The following is a 23,977-nucleotide window of genomic DNA, read 5'->3' as shown; positions in this document are numbered from 1 at the left end:
AGCCAGGCTCCTTCTGAATTTGCATGTATTTCCCTCTGGCGCAAAAACACATAAAAAAAATTTTAAGCAATCATTTCATTCAATGCCAGCCTTATGTTTGGCACTATGCTGGCCACATTACACAGAATTGTTCATGCAGTCACTCCAGCTATTCTGTGAGGTAAGGACCATTGGTATTCCACTTACACATGAGAAAACTGAGGCTTAGAGGGACTGAGAATTAAAAAGCAGGTGATTTGACTCTATAGGCCATGCAATTAATCATCATGGTATCTGCAGTGCAGGGGATTCTTTTAAACGCTGCCAAAGGTTTATTTTATAATGAGCTCAAAATGAGGGGAATTGCTAAGGTACGGATGGGTAAAATAGGAGAGGTCAATGAGTTTCCTTCTCCTTTTTCCAGTCCTATCAATTGTTTTTTAAATTGAAATATATTTAACATATAACATAATATATAACTGTGAAAGCTTAAGGTGTACAAAAAGTTGATTTGATGTATTTATGTGATTGTCACCAAAGCCAGCTCCTCTATCACATCACATACTTAGGATTTCTTTCTTGTGCTGGGAGTAATTATAATCTAGTCTATTAGCAACATGAGGTTTATAATACAGTATTGTTATCTAAACCACAATCCTGTACATTAGATCTCCAGGACTTATTTACCTACTAGTTGCAAATTTGTACCTTTGAAGGACATCTCTCCTATTCCCCAATCCTTCAGCATCTGGTAACCACCATTTTATTCTCTGCTTTTATGAATTCAGATTTTTTTAGATTCCATACACAGATGATATCATATCTAGCATTTGTCTTTCTTTGCCTGACATCACACTCAGCATAATGCCCTCAAGATCGATGCTGCTACAAATGACAGGATTTCCTTCTTCTCCCAGCTAAAGAATACATGTTTGTGTACCACAACTTAATTATTCTTTCATGCTTCCATGGTACTTAGGTTGTTTCTATATCTTGGCTATTGTGATTAACGTTGTAACAAACATGAGAGTGCAAATATCTCTTCACTGTGCTTTTGCATTTTCCTTGGATTACTGATGTTGATCATTTTTTCATGTACCTGTTGGCTATCTGGACACCTTTTTTGGAAAGTGTCTATTTAGTTCTTCTGCCTATTTTTTTTTTTGTCTTTTGTTGTTGTTATTGTTGTTGTTGTTGTTGCTGCTATTTCTTGGGCCGCTCCCGCGGCATATGGAGGTTCCCAGGCTAGGGGTCGAATCGGAGCTGTAGCCACTGGCCTACGCCAGAGCCACAGCAACGCGGGATCCAAGCCGCGTCTGCAACCTACACCACAGCTCACGGCAACGCCAGATCGTTAACCCACTGAGCAAGGGCAGGGACCGAACCCGCAACCTCATGGTTCCTAGTCGGATTCATTAACCACTGCGCCACGACGGGAACTCCTTCTGCCTATTTTTAATCAGGTTTTTTTGTTGTTGCTATTGTTGTTATTTAGTTGTAACCCTCTTCTGATATATGGTTTTCTAATATTTTTTTCTCATCCTGTAGGTTGCCTTTTCATTTTATTCTTTTTTTTTTTTTTTTTTTTTGCTGTGTAGAAGCTTTTAAGTCTGTTGATTGATGTTTCCCTTTCGATTTTTACCATTTGAGTGGGTTGTTGATTTTTACCTTTGTTATTTGTGCTTTTGGTGTTATACCCCCCCAAATCATCACCAAGGCTAATGTTAAGGAGCTTCTTTCATGTGTTTTATTCTGGGAGTTTTATGGTATCAGGGCTTATGTTTAAGTCTTGGATCCATTTTGAGTTAATTTTTGTGAGTGGTGAAAGATAGGGGTCTAGTTTCATTTTTCTGGTTATCCAATTTTCCCAGCACCATTTGTTGAAGAGATTCTCCTTTACCCACTGGGTTTTCTTGGTTCCTCTGTCAAATATTAGTTGACTGTATATTTAGGGGGTTAATTATGGATTCTCTATTCTGTTCCATTGATCTCTGTGTCTATTTTTATGCCAGTTACATACTATACTTACTATAGTTTTGTAATGTAGTTTGGAATCTGAATGTGTGGTGCCTCTGGCTTTGTTCTTTCTGAGGATTGGTTTAGCTATGTGGGGTCTTCTGTGATCCTATTCACCTTTTAGGACTGTTTTTCTTTTTCCTGTATTTCTATGGAAAATGTCACTGGAATTTTAATAGGGAATGCATTGAATCTATAGATGGCTTGGGTAAGGCAGGGGTTGTCAGCATCATGGTGGCATGAGTTGTTCCTTTTTTCTCTCTCCTGTTATTTGCAACTAATTGGTCATTTATAACCAAACAAAAGTGCCTCTTCGCATTACAATAGAACATGGTGGTGGAGGAGAATGGGTGCTGGGGAAGGAGAGGCAAAACTGGAGAGTGAAAAACAAGGGAGACAAGCAAGGGAGTTAATGAATTTGTGGAAGTCCAGAAAGCATGACAGGAGAATCAGGATTGTCATTGGAGCAGTAGAGAGATGAGGTGAGAGGCAGAGAAGAAGGAGAATCTCAAAAAGTCAGCTCTCCTTCCGCAGGGTGACACCACATTCCCCAGGCTTTCCTCAGCAGTGACAGTGGTGACTCCCCTCATAGTGGAGGTGGAAAGCAAAAGGAGTGAATGACTGACCTCTAGGCTGCACAAGCTGCAGCAGGATGGACCAGTTTCTTACCAGCAGCATGGAATTTCTGAGGAAGAAACTCTGTGACTTGAAGAGAGGGAAAGGAAAGCATATGAGGCAGACAAGTATAACAAAGGTCATTAAAGGAAAAAGTGCCCTGCTATCTGCTTCAGGATTTCAGCAGCAGTAGCCTCACTAGAGGATCTTCCTACTGGGCAATGGGCATCCACAAAGCCCCCAGTGCCAGCCCACACTTCCCCCTACTTTTTCTTTGACAGTTTTTGCTGTTGTTTGTTTGTTTGTTTTGTTTGTTTTGTTTTGTTGTTTTGTTTTTGTTTTCAATTTGGGTGACCCTTAGGTGCAGCTCCAGAGCTAGTTCAGGTAAAGAGAGCCAAAGGTTTGACCTACAGCGCCACCGTGTGGAAAACAAAATTTCTAATTACCAGTTGGTTTAACTGAACAAAGTGAACAAGAAAGGGGTGTGCTACTTCAAATGAAACTACACAGGCACACTTCATCAAACACAATGAAAAATCATGGTAATATTGTATAACAAAAAAAATAATTCTCTAATCACTGAACCCAAGGGCACAGAAGACTGCAATCTAATTGATAAAGTATTCAAAAGCACTGTTATGAAGAGATTCAATTAGCTACAAGAAAACTCAGAAAGGCAATTAAATGAACTCAGGAACAAAATTAATAAATAGAAGGAGTTATTTAGCAAAGAGACTGAAATTAAAAAAAAAAAAACAGGATTTCCATTGTGATATAGTGGGTTAAGGATCTGGCATTGTCACTATAGCGACTCAGGTCCCTGCTGTGGTACAGATTCAATCCCTGGCCCAGGAACTTCTGCATGCCATGGGAGTGGCCAAAAAAAGAACCAGACAAATTCTGGAGCTGAAAAAAGTCAGTGAATCTGATGAAGACTACATTAGAGAACTCAGGATTCCAAAGGTTTTGGTGTGTTGTGTTTCCATTTGTTTCAATATTTTTTGAATTTCTCTTTTGATTTCTTCTTTGATCCACTGCTTGTTCAGAAGGCAGTTTCCATTTATTTGTAGATTTTCCAGCTTTCCTCTTGTTATTGATTTCTAGTTTCATACCATTATGGTTGGAAAAGACAGCTGGTATGATTTGTCTTCTTAAATTTGCTAAAACTTGTTTTTTGTCCTATCATATGACTTATCTGGAACATATTCTGTGTGCACTTGTCAGAATGTGTATTCTGCTGCTATTGGATGGAATACTCTATACATGTCTGTTAAATCCATTTGGTTTAAAATATGGTTCAGTTCCAATGCTTCCATGTTGATTTCCTGTGTGGACGATCTATCCATTGCTGAAAGTGGGGTATTTACATTCTCTACTATTATGTCTGTTTATCCCTTCAGACTTTTTAGTATTTGTTTAACACAATAAGGTGCTCCAATGCTGGATGTGTATGTATTTATGATTGCTGTATCTTCTAGGTGTATTGACACTTGATCACTATACAGTGACCTTGTCTCTTGCTACTGTTTTTGGCTTAAAGTCTATTTTGTCTGATACAATTATGGCTACCCCACGTTTTTTGGTTTATACTTATATGGAATATCTTCTTCCATCCCTTCATTTTGAGCCTAAGTGTATCCTTGGAGCTGAAGTGACTCTCTTGTAGGCAGCATAAAATTAGGCACTGTGTTTTTATCCATTCACCCCACTCTGTGCCTTTTGTTGGTGAATTCAATCCGTTTACATTTAGAATAATTATTGATAAGTAAAATACTTTCTATTGCTATTCTATCAATTGCTTTCTGATTGTTCTGTATTTCCCTTGTTTCTTTTTCCTTCTGTTTATGCTTACATTTCTAAATTACTGATTTACTAGCTTTGTGAACCTGGATGTTCAAGTTTTTTCCCCAGGTTTGGGAGGTTTGGGGCTAGTTCTTTAAATAAACTCTCTATTTCCTTCTCCTTCTCTTATCCTTCTGGAACAAAGACTATTCTAATATTTGTCCTTTGGAGTTCTATAGATTTTTCAGAACTTCTTTGCTCTCTATTGTCTTTGTTCACTTCTATATTGTTTCTAAATTCCTAGATCTAAGTCGCTAATTCTGTTTTCCATCTATTCTGCTCTACTGTAGATGCTCTCTATTGTAATCTTCTTCTCATTCATTCTTCTGCTCCAGAACTTCTGCTTGGTTATTTTTTATGATTTCTATCTCCTTGGGCAAGAGTTCATTTTTGTTTGTTGTGTATTTTCCCATCAGTATCACTAAATTGTCTAAGTTTTCTTATATTTCACCGGATTTCTTCAAAACATCCATTTTGAACTCTTGATCAGCTAGATCACACTTTTCTGTATCTTTGAGCTCAGTTGTTGGTTATTTATCTTAGGGGTGATGCAGTCTATTGGATTTTCATGTTCCTTATACTTTTGCATTGCTTTTCCCCCAACCCCATCTTAAGTAGCAAACACCTCCTTAAACCTTTATTGGTTACCTTCAGATGGGGCAGTGATCATTGGTGCTGCCACTTCTGGGCTTTCCTCAGTTTCTGAATAGGTGGACCTGCTCTACTCTCCTTGTTCCCTCTTGTGACAAAACTGTTAAGATTTTATATCTTTACTTGTAACTCACCCAGCCGACTGCTGGAAATCTCTTGTTTTCCAGAAGGTGGCGCTACAGCTCTGGTTTGTGGTGTGTCCCTGGTCCATTTTTCTAAGAGCACTGAGATTGCTGGACCTGCTCTCTCAACTCTGAACTATGGAGCACTCATAAAGATCCTCCACAGAAAGTTGGGAGGTGGGGGAAGTGTAGGTGGGAAATGATTTTCAAGTGGGATAATCCCAAAACTTTGGGGGTAGACTTCCTGCTGAAGTTCTGAAGCAGGAACAGGAACCTCCTTAATGCCTTTTAATATAGTCTTACCTGCTTCCTTCCCTTTACCCGCCTCTCCCTAGTCATGAAAGTCCCACCTCAGTCCCCTGGGTGCTGGTGGAGAGAAATGGATTTCTCCAGCTGCGACCCACAAAAGTAGGGTAGCCTAGCAGTCACCATGTTCTGCCTCCTCCACAGGAGAGGTCACCAGTACTTGACAGCCTGGCCTGATGTATGCATTGCCCTGCATGGGGGAGGTGGAGCTCTGATAGAGATCCGCCCTCTCCACTGTGCACAAACTTTTAATGCTTCACACTGCAATGAATCCCACCCCACCCCCCCCAAGCAGGATGGACTTCTACAATCCCCTTGCTTGTGAGAATCTAAATAGGCTGGTACTCTCCAGGTTTCCCCCCTACTGGGACAAGCAGGAGTGGGGCAGGCTCGCTGACTCCCTTGGATCTGCAGCTCTTACCAGTCTGTTTGTCTGTATTTGGAAGCACAGGTAGGCAAGAGCCCTCCCAGGTTCCTTGATGTAGGGTGGTAGGTCCCACAGCTCCCAGTGAGGCACTTTTCTTCATGGACAGATGTCTAATTAATTGTTTAAAAGGGGAGGAAAGACAAGAGGAACATCTTCCATCACTGTGATGCTGACATCACTCCCTATGAATTCTTAACAAGCAACCCTATTTCAGAAGGTAATTCTGACATAGAAATTATATTTTCCAATTTCTGTGATCTTACATGGGTGATAGCCTCGGAGGTAACCTCATCTATTCTTTACCTGCAATAGTTGGTTCCTCTTCAGTTTGAAAGCTCTCTCTCTCCCTCTCCACAACCATACACTATATATATATCTATATAAATGTCCAGTTTTGGAGTCACACTGAGTGACCTGTGTTAAGTCAGCAGCTGCAACTCCAGCAACAGAGTCCTAATGAAACAGTTCTCCAAAATAGCTGTGATTTTCGCTAGAGAAGTCATGATGGCTATTATTTTTGGTACTCTGAAAGGCATTTTTTTTGGATCAGATGTCAAGGAGTTGTGGAGGAATGGAGGATGGGGACTCTTTTCTTTGCCAACAAGGTCTTTTGATATGAGGATCCTGAAATGGATGGAGGGCTGCTGTAGATTAAAGGTGAATACAACCCTTGTTGCATCCCAGAGGAAACATTTCTGGGATCCAAGACCCCTACACCACAGATCCTAGAGTTGTAAGGCCAGGAAGCACAAATTCCCCTGGTGGGTCACTGGGACTGGTTTAAGTCCAGCGACTCCTACTTCTACCCCTTGATGCTTGGACTCTTGCACTCCACCTGTTGGGAAAAGAGCACCATATAATGGTTATGGATTAAGCGCATATATTACTTCCTGGAGAATGTTGCCCCATCTTTGCAGGGTTTAGTCCCAAGCTGGTGCCTCAGATGTACCCTTTTAAAGGACCATTATATTGCCCTATCAGTGCAGCAGCTTGAGTTGGGCAGCAAAGAACAAGATCAGTTGATCTCATGGTTCTGCATTCACGGCAGCACCTCCTTTGCCCTAAGATTGATTCCTTGGTCCTTTGTGAAGCTAGGTGGGCTCCTATGTAGGTTGATCAAATTCTTTGAAAGTCCTTCGATAGCAATGTTGGCTGAGGTCATGCAGTCAGCAAAGGGAAGCCCATACCCAGAATATGAGTCAGTTCTATCAAGATTAATTCACCCCTCTTTCTAAAGTGGAAGTTACTTGTTACCACATGGCTGCTTCACTTCTCCAAGGGAAGGTGCTGTATCAAGGACTCAGCAAAGGCTCTGTTACTGGTAGATAGAACACCTGGCACAAGCAGTATCTGAAGAGCCTAGATGAGTAGGAACTCGTGCTGCTGGGCTCATGTGTAGCCCTCTTTTCCTGGAACTAAAGGAGATGCACTGGTCAACAGTGGAAAATGAAACCGGGGCCAGGACTTGTGCAGCTTATTTGTACACTTTGCCCTATTCTGTCCCGTGTCTTGCTTGCATCTTACCACAGACTGTTGCTGGGTCTGCTTAACCTTATGATTTTGTGAGTTTGATGGATTCCCAGCTCAGTTCTGGATGTATGGTCACTTCTATGATCAGATGCTTGTCTTAACCAGGGATATTTTTCAAATGATGTATAATTTTCCACTCCAGATGGCACTGTCTGATTGCAGGTGAATAAGGGGTTTATGTTATAATTGTCCAGCTGGGGGATGTCACAGATAGCACATGGCATCTTTTGCCATCACTGACAGCTCTAACATCATTGGGTCTGTCAGGATTATGGTCCAAGAGGAAGGATTACTTGCACCACAAGGCTGGACCTGTTGGCAGTTTCCTTTCCTGTTCCAGGCCTCACTCAAAGCTAGAAGCTATTTCTATAAATGGGCTGGAATAGGGTTCCCAGTATCAAGTATGCTGTCTTCAGAATCTGAAGAGTCCTACCAAACACTGTGTTTGCTCCTGAGTGGGGAAGCTGTGAAATACTTTTTTTTTTTTTTTTTAACTTTGAAAGGGTTACCTTGGCATATCCTAGATCATCAGATCCCTACAAACTTCACTGATGTGGTAGGTCCCTTAAACTTCACAGGGCTCATCTTACCCTGGAGAGCATGTTATCTTACCAAGGCCTTCGATGTGCTTACAACTCCTTGTTCATTCAGTTCAAGTAACATAATGTCATAAATATGTGGACCAATGTGACATTATATTCAGATAATCCCGATCTTTTCTCACTATATTATGCACTGAGGGCAGGTGAGTTAACATCCATAGTACACTGTTGTATACCCATATCACGAGTTTTCTGGTCCTCCCACCTAACAAGGATGGAAAAGAAGGCATTTACCAGATCATTGGCCATATATCAGCTAACTTAGGCCTCATTAATCTTCCCTAAGAAAGATACCATATCTGGTACAACAGCTACAATTAGAGCTACAACTTCTTCAAGTTTGCTGAAGTCCACTGTCATCCTTCAGGATCTACCTGTAGGGAAGACTAGTCAGTTAATTGAGTATGTGATGGAATCCACTGTTCTTAAATCTTTTAGGTCTTTAAGTGTGGCACTAATATCTCTCTTCTCCCCAAGATGCAATATTATTATTTACATATCTTGGCTGTGAGTGTGGGGACAATTTCAAAGCTTCCACTTAAGTCAACCTTTCTGTAGTAGCTTTTATCCTGCAGACACCTGTCCATGCAAATTACATTCAGGGATGGGGAAAATGACCAATAGGTGGATTTATAGACCTGGTAGTCTCACTATGAACCATACTTGGGCCAGGACTAAATTTATTACCTAGCTCCCATCTGCTCCACTGTAATGGGGGCAATGGAACATGATGATGTTTGGTTCCTGGTTATCAGTGTCAACCTGGAAACTGTGCCCAATAATCCTCAAAAGGTTGTGTATTTTCCATTTCCCAGTGAATAGTTATCCAAGTAAGTCCCTTTGAAGAAATTAGTGAGGAAATCGTTAATATATGAACTTGCCATGATGTGTAGGGTCCTTCCTCCTGGAGACGTTATCTTTGTCAGTCAATGAGTTCTGGGTCTGAGAACTGGCTCAGGACCAGAAACTGTAGCAAGAGTTAATCTCCTGATCATCCATTTATTATTTCTTTTGGTTGTCTATAGATTGGACAATGCCCTTACTGGCTGACCATCCATCTTGTACGTATTGAAGCCATGTTCCATTAACCATCTCTATAGATAGCTCTCTGCAGATGAGGACCTTTGGCTGCCACTCTGACGCAGCAGTTCATTAAGCTAATTAACCCACCTTGCTCCTGCTGGTTAAATGCCACAACCTGGCATCTATTATTTCACTATCTTATCATCCTCATTTTATTAGGGCACCCAGCTCTGTAGCAGCATTTTCTACCATCAGCCCTGGCCTTCAGAAGACAGCCACTACCAAGCTTTGAAACAATGCCGGTGTCCCTATAAACAGCATGCTCTTTATGCTGAGGCATTCTACCTCAATGTCTACCAAGGCATTCTCAGTTTATCACCTGTGGAAGTCTCAACAATTACATTGCTATGGCATGCTGGTGGTGAACCATGCTCCACCTGCCACCAGTAATAGGGTTTTCTGTTGCCGGTCTGCCAGTAAATGATTCAGCTCCAAAAGCTCATTTTAGAATCTGCTTCCTCAGACCACTCTTGGCTATAAATGTCTTCGATGGGTTTCCCTAAAAAAACAGACCAAGTTAGATACAGATTCAGATGCAAGCCAAATGCTGTGAAACGCCTTTGAGATTAAAGCCTGAAGTCTAAAGGAAGTAGGATGGGCAGAGAGAAGTGTTACTGAAATGCACTCATGACAAAGGCCTTAGCTGATCCCATGGGTAGCACTGGAGCTGGGACAGCCTTTCCAAGTTGTCCTGCCTTAGCCAAAGGGACAGGGCTTTTATATCTTGGATATGGGATGTCTTTGGAGAGGAGGCATGGCTTCAGGTGAAGTAGGTCCCTTCAGCTGGTGGAAGTTCTCAGGGAGCAACTTGGCTGAGTGCTCTCAAGCACCAGCACTGCCAGTAGCTGAGGGAATGAGCACCTCCATCCTGAAGGAAGCATGTCAGAGCCTCCACCACAACCCCTGAGGCACCTTCTGCTTTGCTTTACCCCACAGGCCACACACAGCCTCAGAGTCTTAAAACATCACCAACACCAGAACTACAGAAAATAACTGGGGGTGGGGAGGGGCAGGGCAGGTCTTTTTGTCTTTACTGGGGTATAATTAAGAGTTTTTAAAGTCATGTGAAACAGTTTCCCTTTGGGTGATTATGCCACCCACTCATTGCATAAATCAATTTATTCACTCTGCTTTTAATTTTTAAGGGTTACTTTAAAAAATTTAATTGTGATTATTACATAAAATATTTACATGGTTTCAAAACAAAGTATATTTCAAGAAGTTGAGCTTCTAAGACTACACTTCTGTCCTGTTTCCTCCTTCTCACTATATTTACCATATATATTTATACATACACATTATATATTGTTTGTGCATATATATGGTTTATTTAAACATACAAACAACATACACACACACCACTCATTCTTCCTTTTTCTTAGCTAACTGGTAGCATACTGCAATGTTAATTTTATGTGTCAATTTGACTGGGCCATGGGATGCCCAAACATTTGGTGAAATCTTTTGGGTGTTTCTGTGAGTGTTTCTGGTTGAGATTAACATTTAAATAAATACACTGAGTAAAGCAGATGGTTCTCTATAATGTGAGTGGGCCTCATCTAATTAGTTGAAGGCCTGAACTAGAATAAAAAGGCTGACCCTCATCCAAGAGAGAAATTCCTCCTGCTGAACTGCCTTCAAGCTAGGATATCATTTTTTTCTTGCCTTCTGACTCTGAATTTTATAATAAATCTCTTATGCAAAGCAATCACTAACACCATGATTTTATTTTATTTAAAGAGATTTATTATAAGGAATTGGCCCACACAATTAGAGAAGCTAGTAAGTTCCAAGGTCTGCAAGGTGAGTTCACAGGCCTGAAACCCAGAGAGCTTAAGAATCTGAACGCCCGAGAACCAGGAGAGCTGATAGTGTAGTTCTGGTCTGAAGGTTAGCAGCCTTGGGACCCAGGAAGATCCTGTTTCAGTTCGAGTCTAAAGGCAGGAAAAAACTGATGTCCCAATTTGAAGGTAGTCAGGCAGAAGGCATTTCTCTCTTACACAGATGAGGGTCAGCCTTATTAGGCTAGTCAAGCCTTCAACTGATTGGGTGAGGCCCACCCACATTAGGGAGGGCGATCCACTTTACTCAGTTTACTGATTTAAACATTAATCTCACATCATGCACACACACACGCACACACACATACACAGACCCTGCTGGTTCTAGAGAACCCTGAATAATGCATATACCATATATATACTTTTTTCCCTCTTGACTTTTTACTTAACAGTATATTCTGTTAATTTGTAGCAATATAAAGAGACATTTCTCATTTTGATAGCTTCACAGGACTCAGTAATGTGGACTTAATCCAGCTTTTCTATCAATCTCCTTCTAATGGACATTTAGGTCATTTTAGTTTTTGCTATTACATCTAGTGTGGTAGCTACCACAATTTATTCAACCACTTACCTAATGGTGAGCATTTAAGACCTCTCCAGTTTATTATTATTATTTTTTTAATTTGATAAAATAAACACCTTCATATATAAAGTGATCCAGGAATGATAAGAGACTACAGAGTCTCCAAAGTGAGTCACAGCATATGCTTTACAGGTGTATTTTTAATTTTTTTTTAATAGTAAATTACATTCTCATAAGCAACATATGACAGTTCTCATTCCTCGTATCTTCTCCAGCACTGGATGTTGTCACCCCTTCTAATTTTTGCTAATATGATAGATGAAAATAAAACCTAATTTCCTTTAAACTTGCATTCTACTGCTACTAGTACTACTGGTTACTAGCGAGACTAAGCATCTCTATATATTTATTTGTCATTGATATTTAGTTTTCTATGACCTTTTTCTGTCATTTACATATGACTGTGGTTCTTTTTCTTACCAGGATTTCTTAATAGGATATAAGAAAAGATGAAATTCCTTTGACTATTTCTTGAGGTTAAAGTCTGATCTAGCCCAGAGTTTTCCTCATTTTAGTACATTCTAACCAAATTAAAACAATCTTTCCATAATTTCCTCCAAAAAAAAATTAAGAAAAAAGAGGCAGGCACTCTGTGAGGTACTGTATATAGTTCCATGAGGATGGGGACTTGTTCATCTGGCTTATCAGAGAAATGACTGAAGACCAGGGACTTCCCTGCATGTTTTGCTTTGCATAATATTCTCTAGGACTTTTATACATCTCTGAACTGATGGAAAGCCCAATAATCAAAGAATGAATTTTCTGTTGCCTCAACAGGGTGGGGCTTAGAGTCAGATTAATTTTATTTAGAAAAAAAATGTGACTTTTCTTACATCCCACAACTTAAGAGTAAAATTAGTTGATGTCACAATCTAAGGAGATATTTCAAAAAGAACATTTGGGGAGAGAGGACTAGAAAGAACTGTGAGGGAAATCTTAGTCTAACTGGAAGAGGAACCCCACTTATGGATCACAAGATAAGCCCAAATAAGAAACTGTGGGCGGAGTTCCTGTCGTGGGCTCAGTGGTCAGCAAATCCAACTAGGAACCATGAGGTTGTGGGTTCGATCCCTGGCCCTGCTCAGTGGGTTAAGGATCTGGCGTTGCCGTGAGCTGTGGTGTAGGTTGCAGACGCAGCTCGGATCCCGCGTTGCTGTGGCTGTGGTGTAGGCCTTCGGCTACAGCTCTGATTCGACCCCTAGCCTGGGAACATCCATATGCCGCAGGAGAGGCTCTAGAAAAAAAAGACAAAAAGACAAAAAAAAAAGAAACTGTGGGCAAATTATGAGAAATCAGAATACGAGAACACCAGGACTTAAGAAAACAGTTTAGCTTTGACTCTGGGATGAAACAATCAAGTGGGGACCCAAAGGGTTTTGTGTCCATAAGCAACTAAGTATTTCCTATGAAATTATTTTTCATCATCACAGCAAGAAGAGATGAGATACAAGACTTAAACCTACGTGTATAAAACAGATTTTGCAATTTCTCAATACAGATTTTAGAAAAAGATTTGTCATTTCCCACTCCAAATCTCATCACACACAACTAAGAGATCTGGGACTCTAGACTGTGAAATGAGTTTCAGAATAATTTAATGTTTCTGAATATTAAAAATATAGGCATAAATTAAATAAATGAACATTAACAGCTGCTGAACAGTGATAAAATATACTTTTATTTACTTTGTTGAGTCAGAGGGTCATAAAAAAAATTATTGCTAAAGTAGATATCAGGCAAACAGAAAGGTGCTTTAGAAGTCCAGTTACCTTGGAGTTTATTTAAACTAAGAGGAAAAGGTTATAATGTTTTCATGCAATACATACTTGGTTCTTTAAATAACAATTGTGACAGATAACAGAAGGAATTAAGGAACGCTGCACTTGTGATCCATACAAAACACCAACATTTTGGGTTGTACATACTTTAAAGAGATGTCTCAAAACACTTTTCGAAATACTGTAGTAGCCAATACATAGAGGCATGCCTTAGGTGGCCATAGGAATGCAGTTTAGAAAAGAAAGAAAAAAATCACACTTGGAACTACTCAATTTCTTCAAAATCACTGAGCAAGAAAAGCAATGTTGAACTTCGATACAGACTTTACATAACTTCTATACAGTACCTTGACTTAAATCCAAGAGCAAAAGTTAAGACTCTCCTCCTCTATTTTTGGTAAACAACTGCATGGTAAACTTAGATGACTCTTCCCCCTGGATTTTACCTGGGAGTGGCCTTTTAAATTTTTTATTTAAAAGAGGGCAGGTTTGGCACTTTTATACTGATGTCACCAATGTTAATATTTCTTGGGATCTCAGGAAGATTCATATTCTTTACAGCTGATACAGCACGGGCTGGAGCTCCTGCTAAGCCAGCCTGTATACAGAAGCAAATAAAAGAAAAAGAAAATGTACAACTCAGGTGTAGCTCATCAAAAAAAAAAACACTAAAAATGGAGGACAATGATAAAAGATTTTCATATAACAAGCTTAGAGACCAGATGGTAGTTTGAATTGGTATGGAATGGTTACTCTGAAATACTAATCTATAAGAGAAAACAGTTGACACAGTAAAAAATACAGTGAATACATGCAATGATAACAATGTCAAGATTTAAATACAGATTAACCTGCACTACAGAGACATCACAAATGTTATTCAAATGACAAAGCTAGATCTTCACCTATATCCTGATTTAACTGAGTTAAAAGCATGAAGTGTATTTTACATTAGTTTCCTTATTAAACATCTCTTGCAATAACTGTGATAGATTTGGGGTTATTTTGCTTTTAAACTGTTATTTATTATCAATATATGCTGTGAAATAAAAACTGAATAAATAGTTTGTTCAGTTTCTTAGGGCTAACCCCTTAAAACATTTCAATACAATAAAGTTTATTTAGAGCTATTTTTTAAAATGTAGAGGCTCTTCTAAACCTTTCTAGAAAAGTTCTAGAACGTCAAAAAAAAAAAAAAATCAGGCTTTTAAAGTGAAGCCTCAATCCAAAGATAACAGTTCTGGCTAAAAATGAAACTGGAAGAAGTGGATCAATCCAATCCTTAAATGCATTGGTAAAAATATAATGACTAAAAATACTTCGCCATATAAGGTAGATTCAACATATGTTCAGTTTACAATATACAAATTTAAAGAACAGCATAAATTTAAAAGGTAGTATATATAAATAAATGAGCTTTAAAATTTCCACCACCATTAGTGCACAATATTTGGCTTTCATATTAGGAAAATTTATAATTTGTGAAATAATTTTGAGAGAAAATAGGCTTAAAAATAAAATAAAATGCATATATATCACTCTTCTCAAATAACTACATCAGTCTTCATATTTTTAAGGCTGAATTTATATACCAATTAGATTTTGTCAATTTTTATTCAGGTTATATAATAAAGCCAACAAACACATCTGAATTCAGTGCCATACAACATCTTGCACAAAAAGCAATTAAGTAACAAAAACAAATCTTCCACTTTGCTTAGATGACATATATGAGACAGTGGCCATGTAATCAGAAAGATTAGTTTTAAACTCCCTCTCTGTATTTTGGTTTTTTCCCTCTTATGTAATCCTACCTCTTTGCTAATTAAGAAATAATAATAATAAAGCTGTTACCTGAGAAAAATCTTGACTGATACAAAATAGGCCAGTGTAAACTATTTGCTGAATAAAGGATACAAACATTGTTAAGCAATGAAACAAAAGCCATGAATTATCAAGTTAGACTTGGAAATAATAGAAAAATCAGTAAAATAGTATTAATAATAGATATGGTCTACACAAGCAATGATAAGGGTGATATGGATGAAAAACTCCATACCCAATTAAAGACCGAATAGGGCTGGAGAATTCAATTTTTTTACTTTAATGGAGGTTAGTCATTTCTGATGTGTGATTAAAATTCTGATTGACCTCTACATTTATACCTACCTGCAGCAATGTAGTTTTTGTTATACCCCACTTCTCTCCAACTGCCCCCCAAAAGATGTTGGAGATACAGATGAGTATTATTTAGGGTAGCAAGAATCATATTCAAAAGGGTGTTTAACTTGATCCTTTCAAATTCAGTGTTTACCTACCAAAATTTAGAATGGTTTAGAGTCAGAGAAGAATCTATTGTGAAGAGCTTTACCATCCTGTAGGCTCTTCCTTTTCAGGAAGCATGTTGTTTGTCAAGGGAATGAAAATTATTTTATATACAACCTGGAACCAGTGTCATTTTTCTAGGTAGAAGGATTTTGTAATTTTTCTAATTAAAAAAAAATCAATTTGCATTATTTTTACTTTGGAATTTCTATACAGGGTGCTAAGAATCAGTAGGCTATAGAAAAGTATTCATAACATATAGGACTATAAATATTTTAAAAGGCATGAATTATTAGAGGATTTTATTATTGAGAAAAAGAGAGAGAAAAGACAGGTGTGTGTGTGTGTGTGTGTGTGTGTGTGTGTGTGTGTGTGCCCACTGGATCTATGGTTTACATTTATAAATAGTAAAAATATGTTGGTTTTTTTTTAACTATTAAATGTCATTGTCAAGAAGGCTTCTTTTCCGTAATACCCTGGTACCATGAGCTAAGCTAAAGAATAAAAATGCATCCTGTTAAATTTTGTTAGATTAAGTCATTTCTTTGTGACCACAGATGGTGTTGACTGTTGGCTGCTAATGAGAATACATAAAGTCAATAGAGCAATTGATTTAAACAGCATATATGTGCCAAATTCTTATTATGTAAGACCAAAAGAAGTTTCTAAGTACAAAAAACTACAATTCCTCTAAACATAAGCATCAAGCCATAGACATGCAAAGGATGGTAACTATTCAGAACACGCAAATGAATTAAGAGAATCAAATTATTTCTCAAGCATGTTCAATACTTTTGTATAGTATGTCATGAATTTAAATGACAGAAAATTAAAAATGCAATGTATACTTTAATTTTTAATTAAACCAATATTTTAAGAAATCAGATTCTATAAAATATAAAACGTAAAGTAAAATATAAGAAGGATTGTTGATCAGTGAGTAGATGCTTACAAGAGCTGTCAATGTTTATATACAAAAACTTACAGCTTGAAAAAAAAAGACTCTATGGTACTCAGGTAGTTAACAGCAGAATGGCTAAAAACACATTTCATTTTCAGACTTCCATGAAAGTGAAGTCTGAAACATTTTTATTGAAGAATAAAACATAAAAGAGGTAATTCGCCTTTAGGAAATAAGTTTGCCAACACAAAGGTATAAAGTAATTTTCCACTTAGTTTTTTTCAGTAAGATATACTCAAAACAATAATATAATTATTACTAACACAATTTTTTGGACACTAAAATTTACATACGTTTACCTGACTTGTTACTAGTAGGTATGTACATGTAAAATGTGAAAATAAGATACTTCTGACAGTACAATACAGTTCTTACAGATTTAAGATCACACAGTTGACATAAAGCAGAAATAAAAAGAATGAAACCCTACTGGAGAAATAACTTGTTTCCATCTATGTTGTTAATACTCGAGCACCACCATGGCAGGTAAACTGCAGCAACTCCACTAACAAAAACAAATACATGAGTCCAAAGCAGCTAAGAGTATGAGTCAGATGAAGAATGAAGTACAGCATATAAAAGGATGGTCATGTTTTCTCTCCCATGAGATTAAATAAATTAACAGAATTAAGAGAAAGAAAACAAAATGAAGTCTGCAAGTATACCAAAATGAGGCCAAACAGATAGAAGACTTATACAGACATACTCTTGGAAATTTCAAGCACTTGAATCACAAAGATAGTAATGGATGGATATGATTTGTTTTTTATTTTGTTTTTAAATTGCCAGACCCAAAAATAAACAAAATATGTGCAAGCAAAACTGAAAAAGCAGCATTACTAAATTATATTTCAAAGAATCTGAAGGCTCCCTTTTCCTCATGCAATAAGCAATTAGCTTTCTCGAAGGGAAAAGGAAAGAACCTAGATAGTTATTTCATCTAACACATAAAATACCATCCTACCATCTTAAAATATTTTTCAAGCTTGAAATATAGCATAATAAGATGGTAGTTGGAATAATGTGTACATACTAAAAACCTTTACCCATCCTTCCTGCTAGAAGTTGCTATATGTACATTCACAATTTTGACCTAACAGCAAAGTGAAAGAACATCAACATTAAAAAACAGTGTAATAAATGGGTTCAGACTCAAAATCATTAACAAAATAATGGCAGATTTTGAAAGTATGTTTTGAACAAAACAGAAAATATTGATATTTTAATTTCTCAATTTAAGGCAGAATAACTTTTAAATTGGGAACAAGTTTGCTCTATTTTAAAGGCAGTGCTTTAATACTGCAGTTATAAACAGATTAAAAATGCTGATGACAGTCCTCTTGTGAGCAAGAACTTAAAATTTTTATGAAAATTTTTATCAAAATGAGAATATTAAAAAATTTTAAACATTTCAATACTAGTCATTTTATGTAACCGTAAGTTATAGTTTTAATTTCTAGCACAGGATTTACCTGTGTAAGATAAATACAGTGGACTGGTGACATTTATGGATTTAATATAACTAGTTTTGACCATTACAAGTGACCTTGGGGTCCTCACCATAATTTTGAAGAACAGAATAACTGCATTATCAAGGGAGAGAGGTGGATACAACTCACAAACTGGCTTTCTAACATCTGTATCTTAGGGCTACTGTTCTTGTTCTCTATTCTTTGAAAACAGATTTTTGATTTTTTTTAAAAAGCAAATTACTAATTCTAGTGATGGAAGTTAAAAGACATAAGTGGTTGATGGCTCTTTGCTAGAAAACCACAATTTAACATAAATTAAAAACTGGAACATAGAAATTGGCAGTAACTGGAATCAATGGCGTAAAAGAGACCATTACGTGTTTTCTCTTCCAAGAACAAAGTAATACGAATATACAGATCTAGGGACCAAAAGTGGTATCCCCAGCTTCATGATACATAGCCCACAATCTCAGGATAAGAAATTGCAAAGCCACCTGTACGCTGCTGCTTCTTGAACACATCCAGAAAGCAATAACTTAGTGTCTAAAAGCAATGCCAAACCTCAGTGGTTAATCTAACTTGTATAGTGTGTATTTTTTTTCCCTGCATCGGACTCAATAAATTATTGCCATTTTCAAATTTTCAAATGGAAGTATATAAATATTTTCATTTTTTCTGAAATGGCTTTGTACAAAAAAGTTGTTCATCACCATCTACATGGAAATATCTAAAAAGTAATTCACACAGTTACTTTATGGTGTGAAAATGCCAGGAAATACTAGAGAAAATTTATGTGCTTAGGAGTCTATTAAAAATATTTCCAATTTTTGCCAATACGTTTTGCAAAACTTTTCAAGGTTTACAATATTTTATTGAGTCTTATTATGACATGTTTGGATGTAAGAAAATTGCTACAGTGGAAATACCATTTTATTTTGATCAATATATTTAATTCCATGTTTTAGAGTATTTAGTTCAATTTTAGAAGATTTCTCATCTTACTTTTTTTGGACCACTTTTAATATGCATCTGTTAGTCAAAATTGTAAAAGCAATTCTGTTAAGACTTTGGAAGGGAAAGGCTTGGGGGGGGTACTATTTAAGAGTCACTATTCTAAGTCTCTACTGCCTCCACTTTGCATGCAAATCTCTGAAGGTTCAGCTTTTGGTTTTTAAGTTCCAGCTTCTGGAAACCCAGGAGGCAATTTTAAGTTAGAATCCTAATTTAGGAGGGGGAGGGGGAATACTTGTGAGAGATTAAATTAAGACTGGTTCTGCCACATGATGTTCAAAATAAACTCTAATTTTTATACAAAGTAAATTGTCATTTCTACAAATGTAATTTGTCAGTTAAATGACAATGTTAAAAAAAAAGAACAAAAAAAAATTTAAACTTTCCTTTTACAACGCAGGCAGACAAAACAGAACAAACATGACATCAATGATATACTAGTAAAATACACTAAGTCCAATAAAAGATGAATAAACTACAAGGAGAAACTAGAATGGAAAATAGGCTACAGGGACTATATGGGTTCATTAACACAAAGAATTTTTGAGTCTGGCCTAAATAATTAATTGCCTTTGACATCATTTTGCTTTCCCTTTGTTAAAGTACATGTTTCTCAAAGTCAGCAATACCTTGTCTACCTGTCCTGTCTGGGAGATTGAAAGATAAAGGTCTGTAAGAGAGAAGAATGGAAAGAGCTAGAAAGATCAGGATGTTCGGAAAAAAGAGGACTGACTTTTAAAAAGTAGTGACTAAATTCAGACCCATTTATTCATCTTGAAAAATCACATGAAATACATAAAAGCTAACAAGTCTCCCCAACCCCACCCCTCTACCTCCACCCCCAGGGAGTCCTTTTACTCCTACACAGGTTCCTGAGTGCCTCTTACAATTTCTCCAAAGCCCACCAACCTCCCAGCTTAAATTCTCCTTTCCCAAGATCCCAAAGTTACAGTAAACCATTTGTCTATCAAAGCAGGACAGATGAAAACATATTCAGAGCATATCTTGGCTTCTCCTTTCTTTAAAGATCAGAATAATCTTTGCTTCCACCTTTCTAGGTTTTGGGAATTAAACTGGCTCACTTTTAATAGTTACTGGAAATACAGTACTTTTAAGATAAAATAATAAAATCTTTGATTTCTGGCAAAGGCACCTCGATAGATCCATGTTATATTTTAAAAGCTGTATCTTAGTTATATTTAAGCTTTTTAAAAGACAAATGATATTCTAAATATTACTTAATTAACTTTAAAAATATGATAAACACACCTTTCAGCAATCATGGCATTCTTCATTTTAATTATGATTTTCTTAGTAAGTATTTGCTTACATGATACATTTTAACTAACATTTAGCAAAAGTAAGATTAATAAAAGCCTATAGCTTGCTCTCAAATAATTCTGGATTATTCTCTAGTCATAGATTGGTAGATAACCAGTTTAAGTAACATGGAAATGGAACTCATACAAAAACTTTTGACATTTCAATGTGTCTGGAATAAAAGCGGCTAACTTCCCAAACATACTTAAAATATATGAAAATTACTGAAAAATTACACAAAGTCAACATTATTTTCAACACAATTTCTCAAAGTATGACCGGAAGTAAATGGCTTCATTCTGACTCAAAATCCTATTTTATAAGTAAAATATTAGCAGACATCACATATAGAGAAACACTTGATAAACATAATGTTATGTTTACCCCATCAGATTCAAAACATACTTCTTTATGAAAGAAAAATAGAAAAATTAATTTGGTAGCAGATAATGATTGACTATACATGTTAAAATATAATCAATAGATGAAAAATACACATATTCACCAACATTCAAAACTATTTTAAATAGCATTATTTCTGTGAAAATAATTTTCAAGTTAACGTATGCTTATAACTGGTTCCACTGAAAACGTAAATTCCGTATTTTACTGTTTATAGATAAGAAAAACTGCCTCATTTATAAAGTTTTACGGGACAACCAAAAATCAAATATCTATTATGTAATTATTATAGGTCCTTCATGACTTCTGTCACTGTTATATACAACAAACTGAGGAGAAAAACAGAGGGGGAAAGGGCACCACCAATGAAAGGGAGTTAAATACCTGGAAATATGAAAATTCCAGACAAGAAGTTGATGTATTTTTACATATGGTTATACAGAATTCACAGATTACCCAGATAGCCACTCATTTTAGACTAATTATTAACAGACTGTATCACTGTCTCTTGACATTTAAAATCTATATCCAAACAGTTTTGTAAAGTAAGATTTAATAGATTATATAAACTTTAAGTTATCATTTAAGACTTTAAAAGTTATACTGGCATTTATGGTAAATATTTTACTATACTGAACAATATATTGCAAACCAACTCTATCAAATAATATTCTGAGCCCTTTTCCTTGTCCTAAAACAAAATGTTCTCTATTAAACTAGTTCGTTTTCCCTTTTCAAAAACCAGTATTTTTAAAATTGGTTGTAGAACATGCAAAATATACACAGTTACTTAAAAAGTCCTAATACCAAGTTCTTCCTCATTACAAGAGGGATGATAAATTGAGAGGAGAAATGCAGGACTCTCTTATTTTTTTGTTTTTGTTTTTGCCCATGCCCATGGCATGTAGAAGTTTCCAGGCCAGGGATCAAACCCATGCCACAGCAGTGACTGGAGCTGCTGCAGTGATAATGATGATTCCTGAACCTGCTGAGTCACAAGGGAACTCTAGGACTATTTTAATTTAAAATAGAACATGGGAGAATGTTTTCTGTATAAAGTTTCCATTGTTCTAACCCTCAGTTTTCAGATTTATCCACCATCCTGCATTTCATTCAATTCTAATGAGCACAGCATTTTGTTAAACTGATCCTTTAAAAGTGCCAACAAGATAAATTCTTCAAAACTCACCTGTTGTAAATTAACGCTGGCATATTTTTAATACTTTGCTGTTTATATAATAGTATTTACTTTAAATCAACCAAATACTGGAATAATAATTATAAATAAAATTAGTTTTTCTAATCTTAGTCATAACTATAAATACCAAAGGTAAGAGTATCCTCAAACAAGAATAGCATTGAGTGAGACAGCAAGATTATTCATCTGTCTAAATTTCTTCTGCAGTAACAGGAAACAACAACATTAATGTAAACCTCAGTGGCTCAGCTACAGCACCTGTTACTGATATTCAGCCTAGTAAGTGACAAAAGAGTCACAAAATTGTAAAGTGAAGTTTTACACAGTGAAAAGTGCTAGTTGGTTCTCGTTCAATCAATCTAACAGCACTTAGTGAGCCATGTATAACCAAATCTTTCTCCTCTAGAAGCCATGAATACATATATCACTATATATGTGTGTGTGTGTGTGTGTATATATATATGTGTGTGTGTGTGTATATATATATATATACATATATATATATATATTTTTTTTAAACATGATTTGGCTAACTTGTCAGTGGCCTTTGGGAAGGATTCAGAATTAAAAGATTAAAACACTGAATTTCTTTTCTCAATATGCACTCAGGAGCTTACTAAGTACCTATCATAACATTACTTCCTCAGGAGAATTCCATTTCTTTTTTCCTTTTTCAGAAAGAGTTTTATAACACTAAACATATATTTTTAAAACCAGTTCTAAGACTTCCTTGATAATTATTGACTAAGGTTTAATATCAAACACTGATTGCATTATTCAAATAAACAATTTTTTTAAGCAATAAGAACTGGAATTTAATTTATTACCCAATTTGACTGTGGCTAAAAGAATAAACAAAATTATTTGGTGGATAGTGGTCACAGAACATTTAACATACTAAAATGTGTATATTCCATTTCTTTTTAAAACTGAATAAGCATACCAGCTATACCTAAAGAGTGATACTGAGGACAAACAGTGAAAGCTACAAATCATGCATAATTTATGATCATGCTTACCACCTTCAGTAACTAGAGCACTTTCCATTCTTACCTCAGATTTCTCCAGTTTATTTTGCGCATCAATTTGTGTAACAATCTCATTCATGTTGGTCTCCAATACCATTCCTCCCATCACCATTTCTGCAAGAATATTGTGAACCTAAAGGGAAATAAAGAAAACTCATTATAAGAACGTTTCAAGATTCCAGTAATTTTTATTTCATACTCAGCTGCGTCTATTTTATGAGCTGTAAAATAAAAATAATTTGGAGTGAGCATTCATAATACACATTTGTCACTACTGTGAAGCCTTGGGCAATTATACAAACTTATTTAGCTTCTAGTTTAATGAAATGTAAAACAGGCATAACAGAACCTCCTTCACAGATTGTTGAAAGGATTAAGTGAGGTAAACCACCACAGAAGTGCCAAAAACAAAGTAAATAATCAATAAACATTAGCTACCATTATCATAGTATCAAGTTTAATGCTAAAAAAATTACCTACCTGGCCTTTCATACAGATTCTTAGTCAATAACTATTAAGTTACTTTATGTCTAAGATACTTAACAAAGCTATATGGCATTACTACAAGACCCAGATTTAAAATGAAGTAAAATTGTCTTTTTATTAAAGGTACTTTAATAATGCTTTTAATAAGCCCTCTCTATGTGTCTAATTACTCAGATTTTTCAATCATCAACAATATTTTATAATGACTAAAAATAACATTTTACACTGGGGAGAAAACCTATAACCACGAGTTTTGTCATAAGGTATTTACTGGTCAAAAATCATCAATTCATAGCTGAATTGAGTGTCAAAGAATAGTACACTGTGCTATAATTTTTAAAAAACAACATGGTGGAATTAAAAATGAAGACTGTGAAATTAGATAGGTAGAAATAT

At 36.3% G+C, this 23,977-nt stretch overlaps 1 protein-coding gene across 2 annotated transcripts in view; it reads right to left on the bottom strand.

Moving 5' to 3' along the window:
• Window positions 1-13,255: 13,255 nt before the first annotated feature.
• The window catches only part of AP3S1 (adaptor related protein complex 3 subunit sigma 1), a 70,648-nt gene continuing 59,926 nt past the window's right edge, over window positions 13,256-23,977 (bottom strand). For both annotated transcript variants that reach the window (XM_047778456.1, XM_047778457.1), the window contains 2 exons: window positions 23,121-23,228; window positions 13,256-13,976 (listed from right to left, as the gene is read on the bottom strand). In XM_047778456.1, coding sequence (XP_047634412.1) covers window positions 13,848-13,976; window positions 23,121-23,228 — 237 coding nt within the window. In that variant the 3' untranslated portion in view covers window positions 13,256-13,847. The remainder of the gene's footprint in view (window positions 13,977-23,120; window positions 23,229-23,977) is intronic.

The sequence above is a fragment of the Phacochoerus africanus genome, chromosome 4, assembly GCF_016906955.1.
Source record: "Phacochoerus africanus isolate WHEZ1 chromosome 4, ROS_Pafr_v1, whole genome shotgun sequence".
Classification (NCBI taxonomy): Eukaryota; Metazoa; Chordata; class Mammalia; order Artiodactyla; family Suidae; genus Phacochoerus; species Phacochoerus africanus.
The sequence above is the reverse complement of the archived record's forward strand: the minus strand, read 5'-3'. Positions and strand labels throughout refer to the sequence as shown.